The sequence below is a fragment of the Lontra canadensis genome, unplaced genomic scaffold, assembly GCF_010015895.1.
Source record: "Lontra canadensis isolate GAN:19392208 unplaced genomic scaffold, GSC_riverotter_1.0 scaffold160, whole genome shotgun sequence".
In the NCBI taxonomy this organism is placed as follows: domain Eukaryota; kingdom Metazoa; phylum Chordata; class Mammalia; order Carnivora; family Mustelidae; genus Lontra; species Lontra canadensis.
In genome coordinates, this window is record NW_022631154.1 from 129,140 (window position 1) to 142,588 (window position 13,449).

Genomic DNA, 13,449 nt, shown 5'->3' on the forward strand with positions numbered 1-13,449 from the left:
CTGGATGCGGAGGGAGGAGACCGCCCAGACCCGCCTCCCGGCCGCCTCCCCCCACGCCCCAGCATCAGGGCGGGGTGCCCGGTCCCCCGCGCCGGCCCCCGCGCGCCGGTCTGCGGGGGGGAGGCGGGAAGGCGCGGGCCGCGGGGCCGCTCTGCGTCCTAGAGGCCCGAGAGGGAGGGGCGTTCAGCCTGAGAAGCACCACAGACGGCCCCTCCGAATGAGACCCTGATAAGGACCCTGCGGCCCAAGACCCCCAAGGGGCTCCCACACACCGAGGGGAACCCCGCTGAGGAGGAAGAGCCCCTGGACTCAAGTCTCTCAGCGGGGGCCAGACTAAAACCCCAAGATCTAAGGGTTCCCTGAGCGGTCCCCTCACTGGACCCTCCCGTTCCTGCCAGCGCTTCGGTGGGGGTGGGGGGAGGCCGCTCCGTGCCCTCCCAGGTCCCTCCCAGAACCTTTCTCACCCCCTCCTTCTTCCTGGGCCCTGCCTGCTGGGGCCCAGCAGGCAGTGGGAGGCAACTGAGGCTGGACAAGAGGACACAGGCTAGCCTGTTCTAGCCCAGGAGACAGAGGGCGCCTCTGTCCACTCCTGGCCCCTTGCCGCACTGGGTGTCTGTCTACGAAGGGGTGGAGCCGGTGGGGGGGTAGCGGGGGCAGGACCGCAGACAGGTCTCCCCACACAGCTCCCTTAGCCACATTTGCAGACTCGTCTGCCTGTCCAGAACCTGCTCCCACCTCAGGTCCAGGCTGACAGTGAGTATCCTGCGTCATCTGGGCTAGGTCTCTGCTGTGGCCAGCTTGGGGGAAAGGGAACTTCAGCGGGGCTCTGAAAGCCTGGGGACAATCGCACTGTGCTGGCCTGAGGGGCTGGGAGGAGTTCAAGTGCCAGCAGCTGAGGATTTGGGGGAGACAAGGTGTGGACAGTAGTGCAGGGAAGCCAACGAAGGTCGGACCTCTCGGAGGGAGGTCCATGGTATTCCTCCAAGAATGAAGAAGCCAGTGGGGAGCCCAGCCACCAAGCTCCCAGGACATGAGGGCCTCCTACCACAGAATGGCCTCCCAAAGCTCCCTCAATCTCCCGGGTGCTGGGGAAGGGAGCCAGCTCCCACCTTGCTCCCAATTGGGTAAGAATAAGAAAGCAAAGGGAACTATTGCTACTGTCCCCACCCCCACCGCCCAGCCTTGCCAAGGGCTCAGGTCCCCAGGAAGTCTGGGGGTGGCAGAGCATGGGCCATGTGAGATGAAGAGAAGGGGGCATTAGGGTACTATACCCACTCCCAACTCTCCTTTCACATGACCTTCCCTTTCTTCTCCTCCTTTCTTGGCCCAGACTTCCAGACTCCTCTCTCCTTCAAGTCTTTCCCTTTCTTTTCCTGTCCGCCCCTCCCTGCCAGAGTCCTCTCCAAGCCCCTACAGAAAATCCCAGGCTGCTCAACGGCTCCAGACAACTCCTGGATGGGGCCAGTAACTGAGCCACCAACAGCCCTCCCCCACAAACACCCTTATCCCCTCCATCAGTCCCGGCTTGGGTTCCATCTCCCCATGTCTCTGTGACAACTCCTTCTCTTGTCCAGAGTTCAGGTGACACTCACAAGGTTCCCATTGTAAAGAGGGAATGTCATCCGATCAGGGCCCATTGTTCAGCCCCCCAGGCCTGGGGAAGGACAAGGACACCTGATCTGAGACACCCGAGCTGTCCCCTGAGGCTGTGGAGGGGATAACCATCCCGAGGCCAAAAGAAAGAGGCCCGCTGGCTTGGCAGTCCCCTCGCCTCAGTACCCCCCCCCCCATTTTCCTCTTCTCTCCAGCCCCTTCAGAGGACATACTCAGCCTTTTCTCTCCCCCAGCATATATCAGACGGGTTCTCCCATTGCCATTGTCCTCACATCATCCAGGCTGCGCCTAGACAGGGGAGTGGGCCACGGGAGGGACAAGGCCCCAGAGGTCTCCTCTCCCCCTCGCTGGGAGCCCTGGCTCTGAGGAAGGGCTTGGTCATTCCTCTCTCCCTTCTTACCATCACCGGATGGAATGCCTGACACCGCAGAGAAGTAAGAGGTACCCCCCAGGGAAGCTGAAGTGACCTGTTCAGAGAGAGCAGAGTGGAGGACCCAAGGAGGCCCAGTCTGCTGACAGGAAGCCCAGAGGCAGGCCTCTCCCCCTCCCCATGAAGTCTGCGGCTCTGGCTGCCACTCTCTCCATCGGACTCCTTGCTGGAGGGAGACCACAGAATCAAGGCTGTAGAGGAGAACACGGCCCACCGCCCCCAGCCACAGAACTCAGCTGTGCTAAGAGGGCAAGGCAGGGTAAAAATAGAGCACGGCAGTGTCCTGTGACCGTCCCCGCCTGCCTGCCCCACCCTCCTTAGTGTCCACCCAAGCAGCCGGGAGCCACTGCAGAGTCCACTGCCGGCCCCTCGAGCCAGCCTGCTCCAGCTGCTCTACCTCCAGGGCCCCAGCCCCTGACTCCCTCTGCTGGGATGTGGAATGAGGCACGCAGAGAACAAGTCCGGATTTAGGCCTCCTTGGGTTCCCACATCATAAGGTCCCAGGGAGAGATAACTGCAGTGTGGCTCTGATCTCAAGGAGATTTCAGGGAAGGGACCAGGGCCAGGTCTGAGGGCTCTGCTCACCCCAACCCCAGATGCCCTGAGCTGGGTCCCCAACTTGCTTCCCTGCTGGGGGCGGGGTAGGTGAGCTGCGAGATGGGCTCTGAGCTGGAGACAGCGATGGAGACGCTCATCAATGTGTTCCACGCGCACTCGGGCAAGGAGGGAGACAAGTACAAGCTGAGCAAGAAGGAGCTGAAAGAGCTGCTGCAGACCGAGCTCTCGGGCTTCCTGGATGTGAGCGCGGTGTGGGGCGCAGGGTGGGACGGGCGGGACGGACGTGGGGGGCAGGGTGGACGGGCAAGGGCTGGAGGAACACCCGGGGCCCTCCCGTCCACCCACCCACCCCAGCCCAGTTCCGTCCAGTCTTCCTCTTCTCCCAGACTTCTGGTTCAAGACAAAATACCCTAATTGTTAATCACATATGAAGTGCTAGGACCTATGCAGATGCATCATTAAAGAGGCCTCACGGTCTAGAAGGGGAAGACTGACCCATGAAAGAGGCCCCAGTCTGCTGACCGGAAGCTCCCGGTGAAGCCTGGGGCCAGCCACTTAGGAACTACTCAGAGCTGTAACAGTTGCCAGAAAGAACTTTGGGACAATACTAACCCGGCTGAAGGGGGCTTCTCCAAGGAGCAGGCACTTGAGCCATGGGTTTCCATGGGAATATTATTAGGATAAATGTAGACATTTTAGGAGGTGTCTGCATGAACAAATGCCTGGCAGAAAGGACGGGAGCACGCTCAGTAGTTTTGACCAGAGTGAAGGATGCAGCAAAGCAGGTTGCAAATGCTGACAGGGGCCCTGTGGTGAAGAAGCCTGGAGAAAGCGCGCCAGCCTGAAGGTTCTATCCGGCCTGGGCTCCAGTTCTGACCCTCCCACCTTCCAGCTGTATGACTTGGGTGCATTATTCAACCACCAGCTGTTAATTTGGGAATAATGAACCCTACCTCATACTATTTGTGTTAGAATTAACAATTTTATAAGACAACCCCTGTAAAGCTTCTCTAAGCCCGCAAAATATGGTAACAAATGCTGGTAGTGCTCTGCTTTGTTAAGGGGTTTATTCTATAGGTAACAGGAGGCTGGGAATGTTAGTTTTAAGGAAGGACTCACAAAAGTCCCATAATTACATGTAGTTCTGCCTCTTGCTCTTCTCTGCCTCCTTCTTCCCAATCAGCCACCGCCCCCACCCCCGCCCCTGATTCAGTACTATGCATCTCCCTTTTCATCTCCTCCCTCCCAGGCCCAGAAAGATGCAGATGCCGTGGACAAGGTGATGAAAGAGCTAGACGAGAATGGAGACGGGGAGGTGGACTTCCAGGAGTACGTGGTGCTGGTGGCTGCCCTCACAGTGGCCTGTAACAACTTTTTCTGGGAGAACAGCTGAGCAGACAGCCCCAGTGGGCAGCGCCCTTCCCCTTCCCTGATTCCCCTGCACCCCACTTTTCCCTCCCTGCACTCCTACCCTTGTCCACACTCCACCAAGGGTGCAAGAGTAGAGGGCCAAGCCTGCGGCTCAACTTTCATTAAAGGCTCTTCTCTAGCCAGCTGCTGTGTGTCTCCTTTGGGGTCTGGGAGTGAGTGAGAAAGTCAAGGTTCCTCAATCCCAATTCACCTTATTTGGGAAGTGATCTTATTCGGAGAGAGGTCAAGGGGACATTACATCTTCTTAGTTGAATCCTCAAGGCCCAGGAAGGTAGGTGAGGTGTTCAAAGTTCCAGGTGCAAAGATAGAAGAATTTCCCTTCGGTCTGCCAAGAATACTTACTGAGGACTTACCATGTGCTAAAGACATTGTGTAGGAACTGGGGGTGTAACAGGGCACAGAACAAACACGACTCTTACTCTTACATGGGTAAAGTCCAGTAAGAATGCCAGACCATTAAACACACACAGAGAAAAGCTAGGAAGAAAACGAAAGGATCGTGATGTATGTATATGCAGAATGGCTGAAGATGTGTTCACTCACTCATCCCTCAAACATCGGGGTGTGTTTACTGTGTACCCAGGCGTAAGAAACATCCTGTGTAGGTCTGCATCAAAACGCACATGGCCGGCAGATGGGGAGTGCATGGAAGGGAGAGCAGGGACACAAAGACACCACCCCCCACACGGATTTAACAATATTCAGGACGAGAAAAACACGCAAAGGCATTGATACTAGTGACTGGCGTAGGGTCCGGCGCCCTGGCCTTGCCTGGGGCGCCTATGGGCATCTATGGCTCTGCACAGCTGGGAGAGCGCCCGCGTCCAGAACCCGGGCCCAGGGGCTCGGGAAGAGGCATCGAAGCAAATCCCACGTACCGAGCCGCAGATGGTCGTCCTCAGCCCCGGCGGGGCGCCGCGAGGAAAAACAAACCTCTTTCTGCCCCAAGATCAAAAGGGTTCTCAGCTGTCTTGGTTACAACCTCGCTGCGGGCCCAGAGCACCTGCTCGGGCGCTGAGCTCGCGCACTGGCCACGCCCCTCTTCCCCCACCTCTGTTAAGGCCCCGCCTCCTCCCCAGGCTCCGCCCCAACCCTCCGGGCAGGCGTAGGACTCCTCTTCTGCCCCTACCGCGCTGTGCGCGGATCTGACGTCTGACGTAATTGCGTCGACGCCATTTTAGCCGGTCCCACTAGGCTCTGGGCGTGGCGGCCATTTTGTTTTGGGCAGCGAGCGGGAGGAGTCGGAGGCGGCGGCAGTGGTGGCAGCGACGCAAGGCAGGAAAGGGCAGGCCGGGCGAGCAGGCGGACCGGCCGACCAGACAGCCGGCCGGCAGCAGCGAGCGAACCTAGCAGCCTAGCGCTTACACCTCTGACCAACCGCCCACCAAGTCAAGTCAGGTTCCGCCGGGCCCCGGCCCGCGCGCCGCAGCCGTGGTGGCAGCCCCGGGAGGCGCACTGGCGTCCGTTTCCTTCGGTGCGTTTCGGTGGCGCGGCGGGCCCGGGGGCGGAGCCGGCGGCGCGGGCGGGGGTGCGGGGTGTCCTCCCTCCGCCCGGGGCCGGCCGGCATCCCGCGGTGGTCGGGCCTCCCCGCGGGGACGGGGCTCACGGGTGCTGGGGCGGGCGCTGAGAGGAAGCCCGCGTCGGGCTTCGTCCGGCCCGGTGTGGGGCCGCCGTGTGGGGCCTGCGGCGTCGGAGCGGCCTGTGAGCGTGCGCCGCGAGACGCCGGCCGGGTGGGAGCTCCGGCGGCCCCCGCCGGCTGGGCCGGGTCGTGGACGCCTGCGGAGGCGGGGGGTCCTTGCGCTGACTGCGGCTTCTGCCTATTGTCCCCTGCAGATCCTCGGGATTTGAAGATGGCTGCCCAGTCGGCGCCGAAAGTCGTGCTAAAGAGCACCACCAAGATGTCTCTAAATGAGCGGTGAGGCAGCCAACAGCAGCTCAGCTCGTTCCTAAGAAAACATTCCTTAACTTGGCCCTGGGGTCCGGTGCACAAACACCAGTTTTAAGCTAAATACCAACAGAAGGCTACAGACCTCTGTTCTTAGGGGCCTCTTATGTGGTACACAGAGCGAATCGGGCGGTTGTTCCAAAACCCCTTGTCAGTAGATGTCTGTGTTAAGCTGTCTGAAGTACTTACCTGGTGGGATGTGTTTTGAGAGACTCCTCACCCCTCCCTCTTGTTCACGTTTTTTACATTGATACAGGGGTGCTGCAGCTCGGGGCATGGTCCCTTGGCTGCGGTAGGCTTGCTGCCCCGTCCGAGGCCAGCAGCTGTGTCTGGCCTGTAAGAGGCAGGCAGCAAGCCGTGGATATGTCCGAAGGCCCTTGAGTGCCGTTCTTGGGCCTTGTAAGAGGCACTTGCTTGGCTCCATTTCTCTTTCTTTCAGCTCTGCTTTTAGTTTGTCTCTGTGTTAAATTCTTTCGCAGCGAAGTGTCCTTCCTTTTTGTGCCATTGAACTTACTTGACAAAAATAACAGGAGTGTCTTCACAAGCTGTTAAGCGACTAAAATAATCGGATTTTCTCCAAAGTCATCGCTTGGCATTAGGAAGAGTAACCATTTGGAAAGTAAGAAAAGGTGCTTAGAAGCGGTTTCTGTTTCTGAGCACTCTTTGAGTGCCTTTGACCATGGGTTTTATTTAGTTGGTGTTAGACCACCGAAAGACGTGTGGATGTTTTTGCCTTTTCTGAAGCGTATGTGCTTCTTATCTTAGGGCATGAAGTACCGATTCTCCGTATTTGCATGTCGCTAAGCGAACGGATACAAAAGAAAATGAGACGCTCCTGTAATTCCTGTGGGTGGACTGTTGCATGGGCCGTGAGGCGCTCTAGTCCTTTTCTGTTTGCCCTTACAGTGCACCCTCAGGTTCCCACAAGGTTTTGGCTTTCTTTGTTTGTCTTTGAAACTACATTGTGTCTTTTGTTGTCATCATATCTGCTTATTGCGTGTTTTTCGTTCCTTCCATCTCTCTCAAAAGCCGTTACCTGAGCCCTTGTTGCCACTTTTGATTGAATGTGCTGCACTTAGCTGCATTTCTAAGTTTCTGATTCTTGCAAGTTTGTGGAAGCAGAGGAGTCTTAAACCCACTTCAGCCTTGATCTAAGTGTACCACTTAACTTAAAGTTCGTGGGATCTGGAGCTCCTGGTCTAGCAAGCCATGAAAATGCCAATAAATGTTTTGTAATAAAGCTTTTATTTAAACATCCATTCTGTTCGACCTTGAAGCTTTACTAATATGCTGAAGAACAAACAGCCGATGCCAGTGAATATTCGGGCTTCGATGCAGCAACAACAGCAGCTAGCCAGTGCCAGAAACAGAAGACTGGCCCAGCAGATGGAGAATAGACCCTCTGTCCAGGCAGCATTAAAACTTAAGCAGGTGAGAGGACGGGTCCTAATGCTCCAGAAGCAGCTGGTGATCTCTGTCAGGCAGTCCACTGAGGCTGTCAGGACGTGAAGGATGATTGCAAGTGGCTCAGGGCAAAAGCAGAAACTTCTCTGGAGGAAAGAGAAGTTCAGAGATTTCCCAGTTTGTCAGGTACCATTAAGTAACTTTTTGTTGTCTTTCTCTTTTAGGTAGTTTGCCATCAAGTGTGATCTGTTCTGTTATCAATGAGTATTCATCTCTTTTTATTTTCCTGATCCTTTGCCCTTAAAGTAGATTCACTGGATTTTACCACAGAGAAACTTTGGTTTCTCTTTTAGATGACCTTCAGATAAATCCTTTACTTATTCCATGTTAAATGACTTACAAATGAGGGAAATAATTTTGTTCTTTCTCCCCTAGCACAGGAAGTCTGAATAGCCTAAGGCAAAAGATTTCTAGTGCTAAAATACAGAAATAGTATTTTAGGGTGACCTTCATCTCCACAGCACCTGAGTTTTGTCAGAAAAATGGAGGGAGAGCATTGAATAATCAATGTAAGAATTGGTGGGTTTTCTTTCAAACTTCCAGTAAGAGATAATCCTTACTCAGATCTGAAATAAAACCTGCTCTTTATTATTCATAGACTTTATATGCAAGTCCGGACAATGGCTGTGGAAGGATATGTCCAAGCTGTGGCTGGGCGTCTGGAGGGCGATGCCATGCAACTGTAAGGACTTGAACTGGTCGCACTGCATGGCTGTGCATAAATTCAGCAGTTAAATATAACACCCTCCCACCCCACCCTGAACTGTTGGGCTCACTGACCAAAAATAAACAAGGCCTTCTGCTTCAGCTACCTTAAGCCTTGGAGTTCCTGTATTTGTCCCTGATTCAGGAAAGCAGTAAAAAGGTCTTGTTTTCCAAGACTAGCTATTATAAATTGCTAAAGATAAGTCTCTGACACATCATTCCAAAGGATTTTTCTAGAAGAAGCTTTAAATATAGGCTGGGCAGAAAGTAGCCTCTGGAGCAGAGCTATCTGATAGAACTTTCCACAGTGGAGGAAATACTGTATATCTGCTCTCCAGATACGGTAGCTACTAGCCAGGTGTGACTGTTGAGCACTCAGACTGTGGCGAGTATGATTGAGGAGCTTTTTAAATTTTATTGACTTGTAATTTAAATAGCCACATGTGGCTTGTGGCTACCTTAGCATACAGTACAGCTCTGGAATGAAAACTAGGTGGTATAATGACATCTTTAAGATTACCAACTCTTAGAGACTACGATTGACGGCCAGAAAGGGATAGGAAGGGAGAATTCTAAGCACCATGCATTATCTGCGGAGGCACGGATTTTGGGACAATATACATACTCAGGATCATGGAACAGAAGGGATTTGTAGAATGATGTCCTGACCTAATCGTGCGCTGTCAGGGGAGTGATGGCAACAGACTCTTAAGGTTGGTTATGCTTGGGTGCATAATGTTCAGCGTCTGTCCCTCTGATTAGAAGCAGTTTATTAGCTTATGCTAGAAAGCTAATAATAATAATTCACAGCTTGTGGTTGGGGAAAAAAAAAGTCATTGGTAAGTCATTTACGGATCAAGCCCGAGGATACACAATTTATTTTCACTCGCCCTGACTGATGGCTTTATAGGAAAACGGGTTTGCTGGAGCCTCGATTGTGTTCAAGGCTACACAGTCACCTTTTCCTTTGAAGGAATTTAATTCACCGAGATATGGTCTCTTTGAGGGACAGATTATTGAAAATCTCCATTAGTGGTGTGTCCTTGTTCTCAAATATGGCTCTGAGTTTTGCGAGTATAGGTTACCTGTCTTAATTCTAATGCAAGGTAGCTTTCTCTCTGGAGAACATATGAGTATTTTGAATTAAAGTTTACAGTACTGGCTTACTGGAGCTGTTTGCAAGGGAAGACATGGAATTAATAGTGATTTAAGAAATGTAAGGAAAGGAGGTTTGACTTTCTTGTGTTTACATCTTAAGGTAAAAAGTGGACCGTCTGGAGATAGATACTCAGAGGAAAAATGGAACACACTGGCCTCTTTGACTGAAAAATCTTGTTTTTAAATGACAAGAATTCAAATGAACTTATAATTTAAAATATTTCCCAGAGTGTGATGAACTTCCTATGGTGTTTGAGTAAGCCTTTGAAGACAGTGGTAGTCCTTGGGCAAGTATGAATCAAGTCGTATCGTTGTCAACCTGTGGTACAAAAACAGCAGAATCCAGGATTGGAAATGTGGAGTCCTTACTAAAACTTAAGTTCCAAGGAGTGGTGTATGGCTTCTGCCAAACTAGTGAGGTAATTTGTGTTGGTGCCAATGTCACGGGACCATAATTGAGCTTTCGTAAAGGCTCTGGATCAGAATTCTTCCCTTATATGATGTCCTGAGGCAAAGGCTAGTTTCTCATTAAGGGTCCTTGTGACATCTACGGCAGGTTAATCTCCCTCCACACAGCCATCCTACTTGCTTTTTCTCTGCACTTTGGGTTGCTGAATCCTACTGGAATGCTTTTTTGATCTCAATCCCCCAACACCTTTTCTTCCAGAAGAGCTTAAAGCAGCGCCTGGGTAAGAGTAACATCCAGGCACGGTTAGGCCGACCCATAGGGACCCTGGCCAGGGGAGCAATCGGAGGACGAGGCCTACCCATAATCCAGAGAGGCTTACCCCGAGGAGGACTACGTGGGGGACGTGCCACCAGAACCCTGCTTAGGGGCGGGATGTCGCTCCGAGGTCAGTGCTGTGTACCTGATAATTACCGGGCCTACCCCTCCCTTTTCTCTTGGGCTGCTATGGACACATTTGTTTTAACATCTTGAAGCCTGAATTTGTATTAATATAATTAATAACTTTTGAAATCACATATTTTTAATAGTGCTGCATGTCTTTTCTCGATACCATTCCCTTTCTGATAATGTGCAATGGTGAGAGGCTATGACCTGCGTAACGACAGGTAATTCATGTCATCTCCATTCCGTCTAAACACCCTGCTGCTGCTTGAATCAAAGCACATGCAAGTTCTAGAAATAAGTCAGATCTAAGAAATACTGGCTCCCTTGGCCTGTATCTTAACTAACCATCTCTGTGCTAGTGAAACACACTGTTAAATTTGGAAGAGAGAGGACAGATTGACCCATAGCTACGTGTTACATTTTGGACACTGTTCAACTGTTCCTGTGGTGTTCTTGTCCCTTGTAAGAATGTATTGAGAGCAGGAATCATATTTATTTTTAAATCTATCGTAATGCTAGGCACTTACTGATTATTCAGTAGATATTTACGGTGTGTACTTACTAATTAACTCCCAGCTTCTTTCAAAAATGGATTTGTGGTCAGACTTGTTGAATTGATAGAATAAAGAGCAGTTTGATCTGTTCGCACTCGGCGTACAGCTTGCCCCACCCAACCCTAAAAATTAACTGAATTAACTCTCATTGAACCCTCACCGCCTTCCTTTGGTTAGAGTCTGCTTTGTCTCTCTTGGATTTACCTGCATATACATTGTATGCCTCCTCTCCAAGGTCAAAACCTGCTCCGAGGTGGACGAGCCGTAGCTCCCCGAATGGGCTTAAGAAGAGGTGGTGTTCGAGGTCGTGGAGGTCCTGGGAGAGGGGGCCTAGGGCGTGGAGCTATGGGTCGTGGCGGAATCGGTGGTAGAGGTTAGTCAGCTACCAACTTCAGAGAATAGCTCCCCCTTACTTCTCTCCCTTCAAAACTCAGAGCCGCCTTTTCTGCATAGCTTCAAGTCATAGGCAGGCTTGTTTGTTTGTCTTGTTTCGTTTTTTGAAACTGGCCTGTTTTCTAAATCCACATGCTGGTAGTGCGAAAAGTCTGTCGTGGGTTGTCTAAGAGCCAGTCAGGGACACGTCAGAGCCAGATTCTTTTCCGGGTTCTTGTAATTTAAATCGTATTGTTAAAATGACAGGATGGTCAGTTTGAGGTTTTACTTTCCTGTGTCCCTTCCCCCCCACCACACACCCCGTCCTTCTCTCAAAACCCCATTTTGAGTCTAAAAATAAAGAAGAAGGAGATGTGTAGAAATGAAGCTGAGTTAAAAAGGATGATGAGATTGGAGCTGGATATTGACTTTGAAGCCAAGTTAAAGTCAAGGTAAAGTTTGCACCTACAGGAAATCAGAGATGACTTTTTTTTTTTTTTTTTAAGGATTTTATTTATTTGACAGACCGCAAGAGAGGAAACACAAGTAGGGGGAGCCGGAGAGAGACACGCAGGCTCCCCACTGAGCGGAGAGCCTGATGTGGGGCTCTGTCCCAGCACCCTGAGCCATCCAGGCGCCCTTCTTTTTTTTTTTTTTTAAATCAAGGTGGAAAGCAAGAAGATACCATGTCAGTTAACTGACTGACTCTTGTTGATAATGTTACCTTTGAGGCTTAGTGATACTTGTCTTGTGACCTCATGACCCAGATGGAAAAGAATTTCATGGTGTTGCTATCATTAATCCAAATCTCATGGGGGTTTTTCTGATTTTTAGAGCTTACTGGAAAACTCTCAGCAACACCTGTGCAGGGGGGAAGAAAATCTGTTGCTGTAGCCCCTGTGTATATCTGCTTTGGTCCTTTTATATTGTGTGGTGGGGTCTTCCATAATTTATGACCTTGAAGTTGCCAAAGGATAATAACTGTTAAGAAAGGAAATTTAATAGCCAAGGACTTGTTTTCTTCTCTCCCATTACTCATTGTTGGCTTATAGAATAAAGAACAAGCTAGTTTGGGTTTCAGGATGAAATAGCACATTTCCAAATTATGTTGACCTCATTTCTGAGAGCACATCACAGGGCTGAGGGAGTCTAAAGTAGCTTTTCAGAAAGCTGCGTATGTTTTCTTAAGTGCATTAAAACTACCTCTCAGATAACCATAATTATAAGGTGGCTGGAATCTGAGATAGAATTGGCTGGGGCTCTAAATACATTGCCCGTCTTCTCACTTTGTTCCTATATCACAATAACTCCTCAGTCTCCTGACATGGGATCAGCTCATTAGGTTTAATAAGTTTGAGGAAAGATGAGCTAATTTTCCAGAAAGATCTTCAATAAGGCTAAGTTTAAAAACTGTCCAGCCCTACACCCCTGTTTCTCTGTGCCCTCATTACTTCCTGTCTTACTAAGTGGGGTGACCTATAATGTATTTTAATTACGAACTTACATGGGTCTCAAACTTGAGATAATTTCTTTTTTTTTTTTAGGAGAGGTTGAGGTTCTTTAGTCAGTTATTTTCTCTTTGTCAACAGAATAAAGTCTTTAAATAGCATTTAGAGATGAGCATGTACACAGGGATTCATTATGTGTGCTTTCCGTGTGTTGCTTTCTACCCAGTGTGTTTCCTGTTTTTCCAGATTTCTCTTTGCCCTGCCCTTTCAGCCTTTCTCAGCTAGGCCCCGCTGCTCTGAGGGGCATTTGCCATAACACCCATTAAACCTACTTGTAACTGTTTCCTTTTTTTCCCCTTGGGCCAGGTCGGGGGATGATAGGTCGGGGCAGAGGGGGCTTTGGAGGTCGAGGCCGAGGCCGTGGACGAGGGAGAGGTGCCCTCACTCGCCCTGTACTGACCAAGGAGCAGCTGGACAACCAGTTGGATGCATACATGTCGAAAACAAAAGGACACCTGGATGCCGAGTTGGATGCCTACATGGCACAGACAGATCCAGAAACTAATGACTGAAACCTGCCCGCCCTCCTGTGAGAGACTCTTGTTCCAAAGTCACCACATCTGTAAATACCCTTGAGATAACAGATGGAGAAGAAACCTGAATGACGCCTGGAAGGACCTATCACGATAGGCCACGGACTTAACTTGCCACCAGTTTGTGCATTTAGTGTGTTCCTTTTACTTTTTTGATACTGTGTTGTATGAAACCCTTTTTTCCTCTGACGTGGGTTTTGTTTTGTTGTGTTTGGAATTTTCCCCCCCATCACTCTGACTTCTCTTTGAACATGAATGTGGCGGACTCGTGGCTAGAACACCCTCTTCTCGTCTCTGTGTCCACGTGAAAAAGCCCCAGAAAGA

At 50.9% G+C, this 13,449-nt stretch overlaps 2 protein-coding genes across 12 annotated transcripts; both read left to right on the plus strand.

The window, feature by feature from the left end:
* Window positions 1-628: 628 nt before the first annotated feature.
* Window positions 629-4,031, plus strand: S100A1 (S100 calcium binding protein A1). 3 transcript variants are annotated; one of them, XM_032845071.1, is made up of 3 exons: window positions 629-753; window positions 2,690-2,842; window positions 3,852-4,031. In XM_032845071.1, the coding sequence occupies exons 2-3, from the start codon at window positions 2,702-2,704 to the stop codon at window positions 3,993-3,995; spliced, it is 285 nt and encodes a 94-aa protein (XP_032700962.1). In that variant the 5' UTR covers window positions 629-753; window positions 2,690-2,701; the 3' UTR covers window positions 3,996-4,031. The 3 variants fall into 3 exon arrangements, with proteins under 3 accessions (XP_032700962.1, XP_032700963.1, XP_032700964.1); XM_032845072.1 differs by having other exon boundaries at window positions 645-753; window positions 2,678-2,842; XM_032845073.1 differs by having other exon boundaries at window positions 647-757; window positions 2,699-2,842.
* A 1,192-nt stretch (window positions 4,032-5,223) lies between these two features.
* On the plus strand, window positions 5,224-13,449 carry CHTOP (chromatin target of PRMT1). 9 transcript variants are annotated; one of them, XM_032845090.1, is made up of 7 exons: window positions 5,224-5,507; window positions 5,867-5,948; window positions 7,256-7,409; window positions 8,041-8,124; window positions 9,973-10,159; window positions 10,302-10,379; window positions 10,948-11,058. In XM_032845090.1, exons 2-6 carry the CDS (start codon window positions 5,884-5,886, stop codon window positions 10,352-10,354), a joined length of 543 nt encoding a protein of 180 aa, XP_032700981.1. In that variant the 5' UTR covers window positions 5,224-5,507; window positions 5,867-5,883; the 3' UTR covers window positions 10,355-10,379; window positions 10,948-11,058. The 9 variants fall into 9 exon arrangements, with proteins under 9 accessions (XP_032700981.1, XP_032700980.1, XP_032700975.1 ...); XM_032845081.1 differs by lacking the exon at window positions 10,302-10,379 and adding an exon at window positions 12,899-13,449 and having other exon boundaries at window positions 5,233-5,507; window positions 10,948-11,085; XM_032845089.1 differs by having other exon boundaries at window positions 10,302-11,065.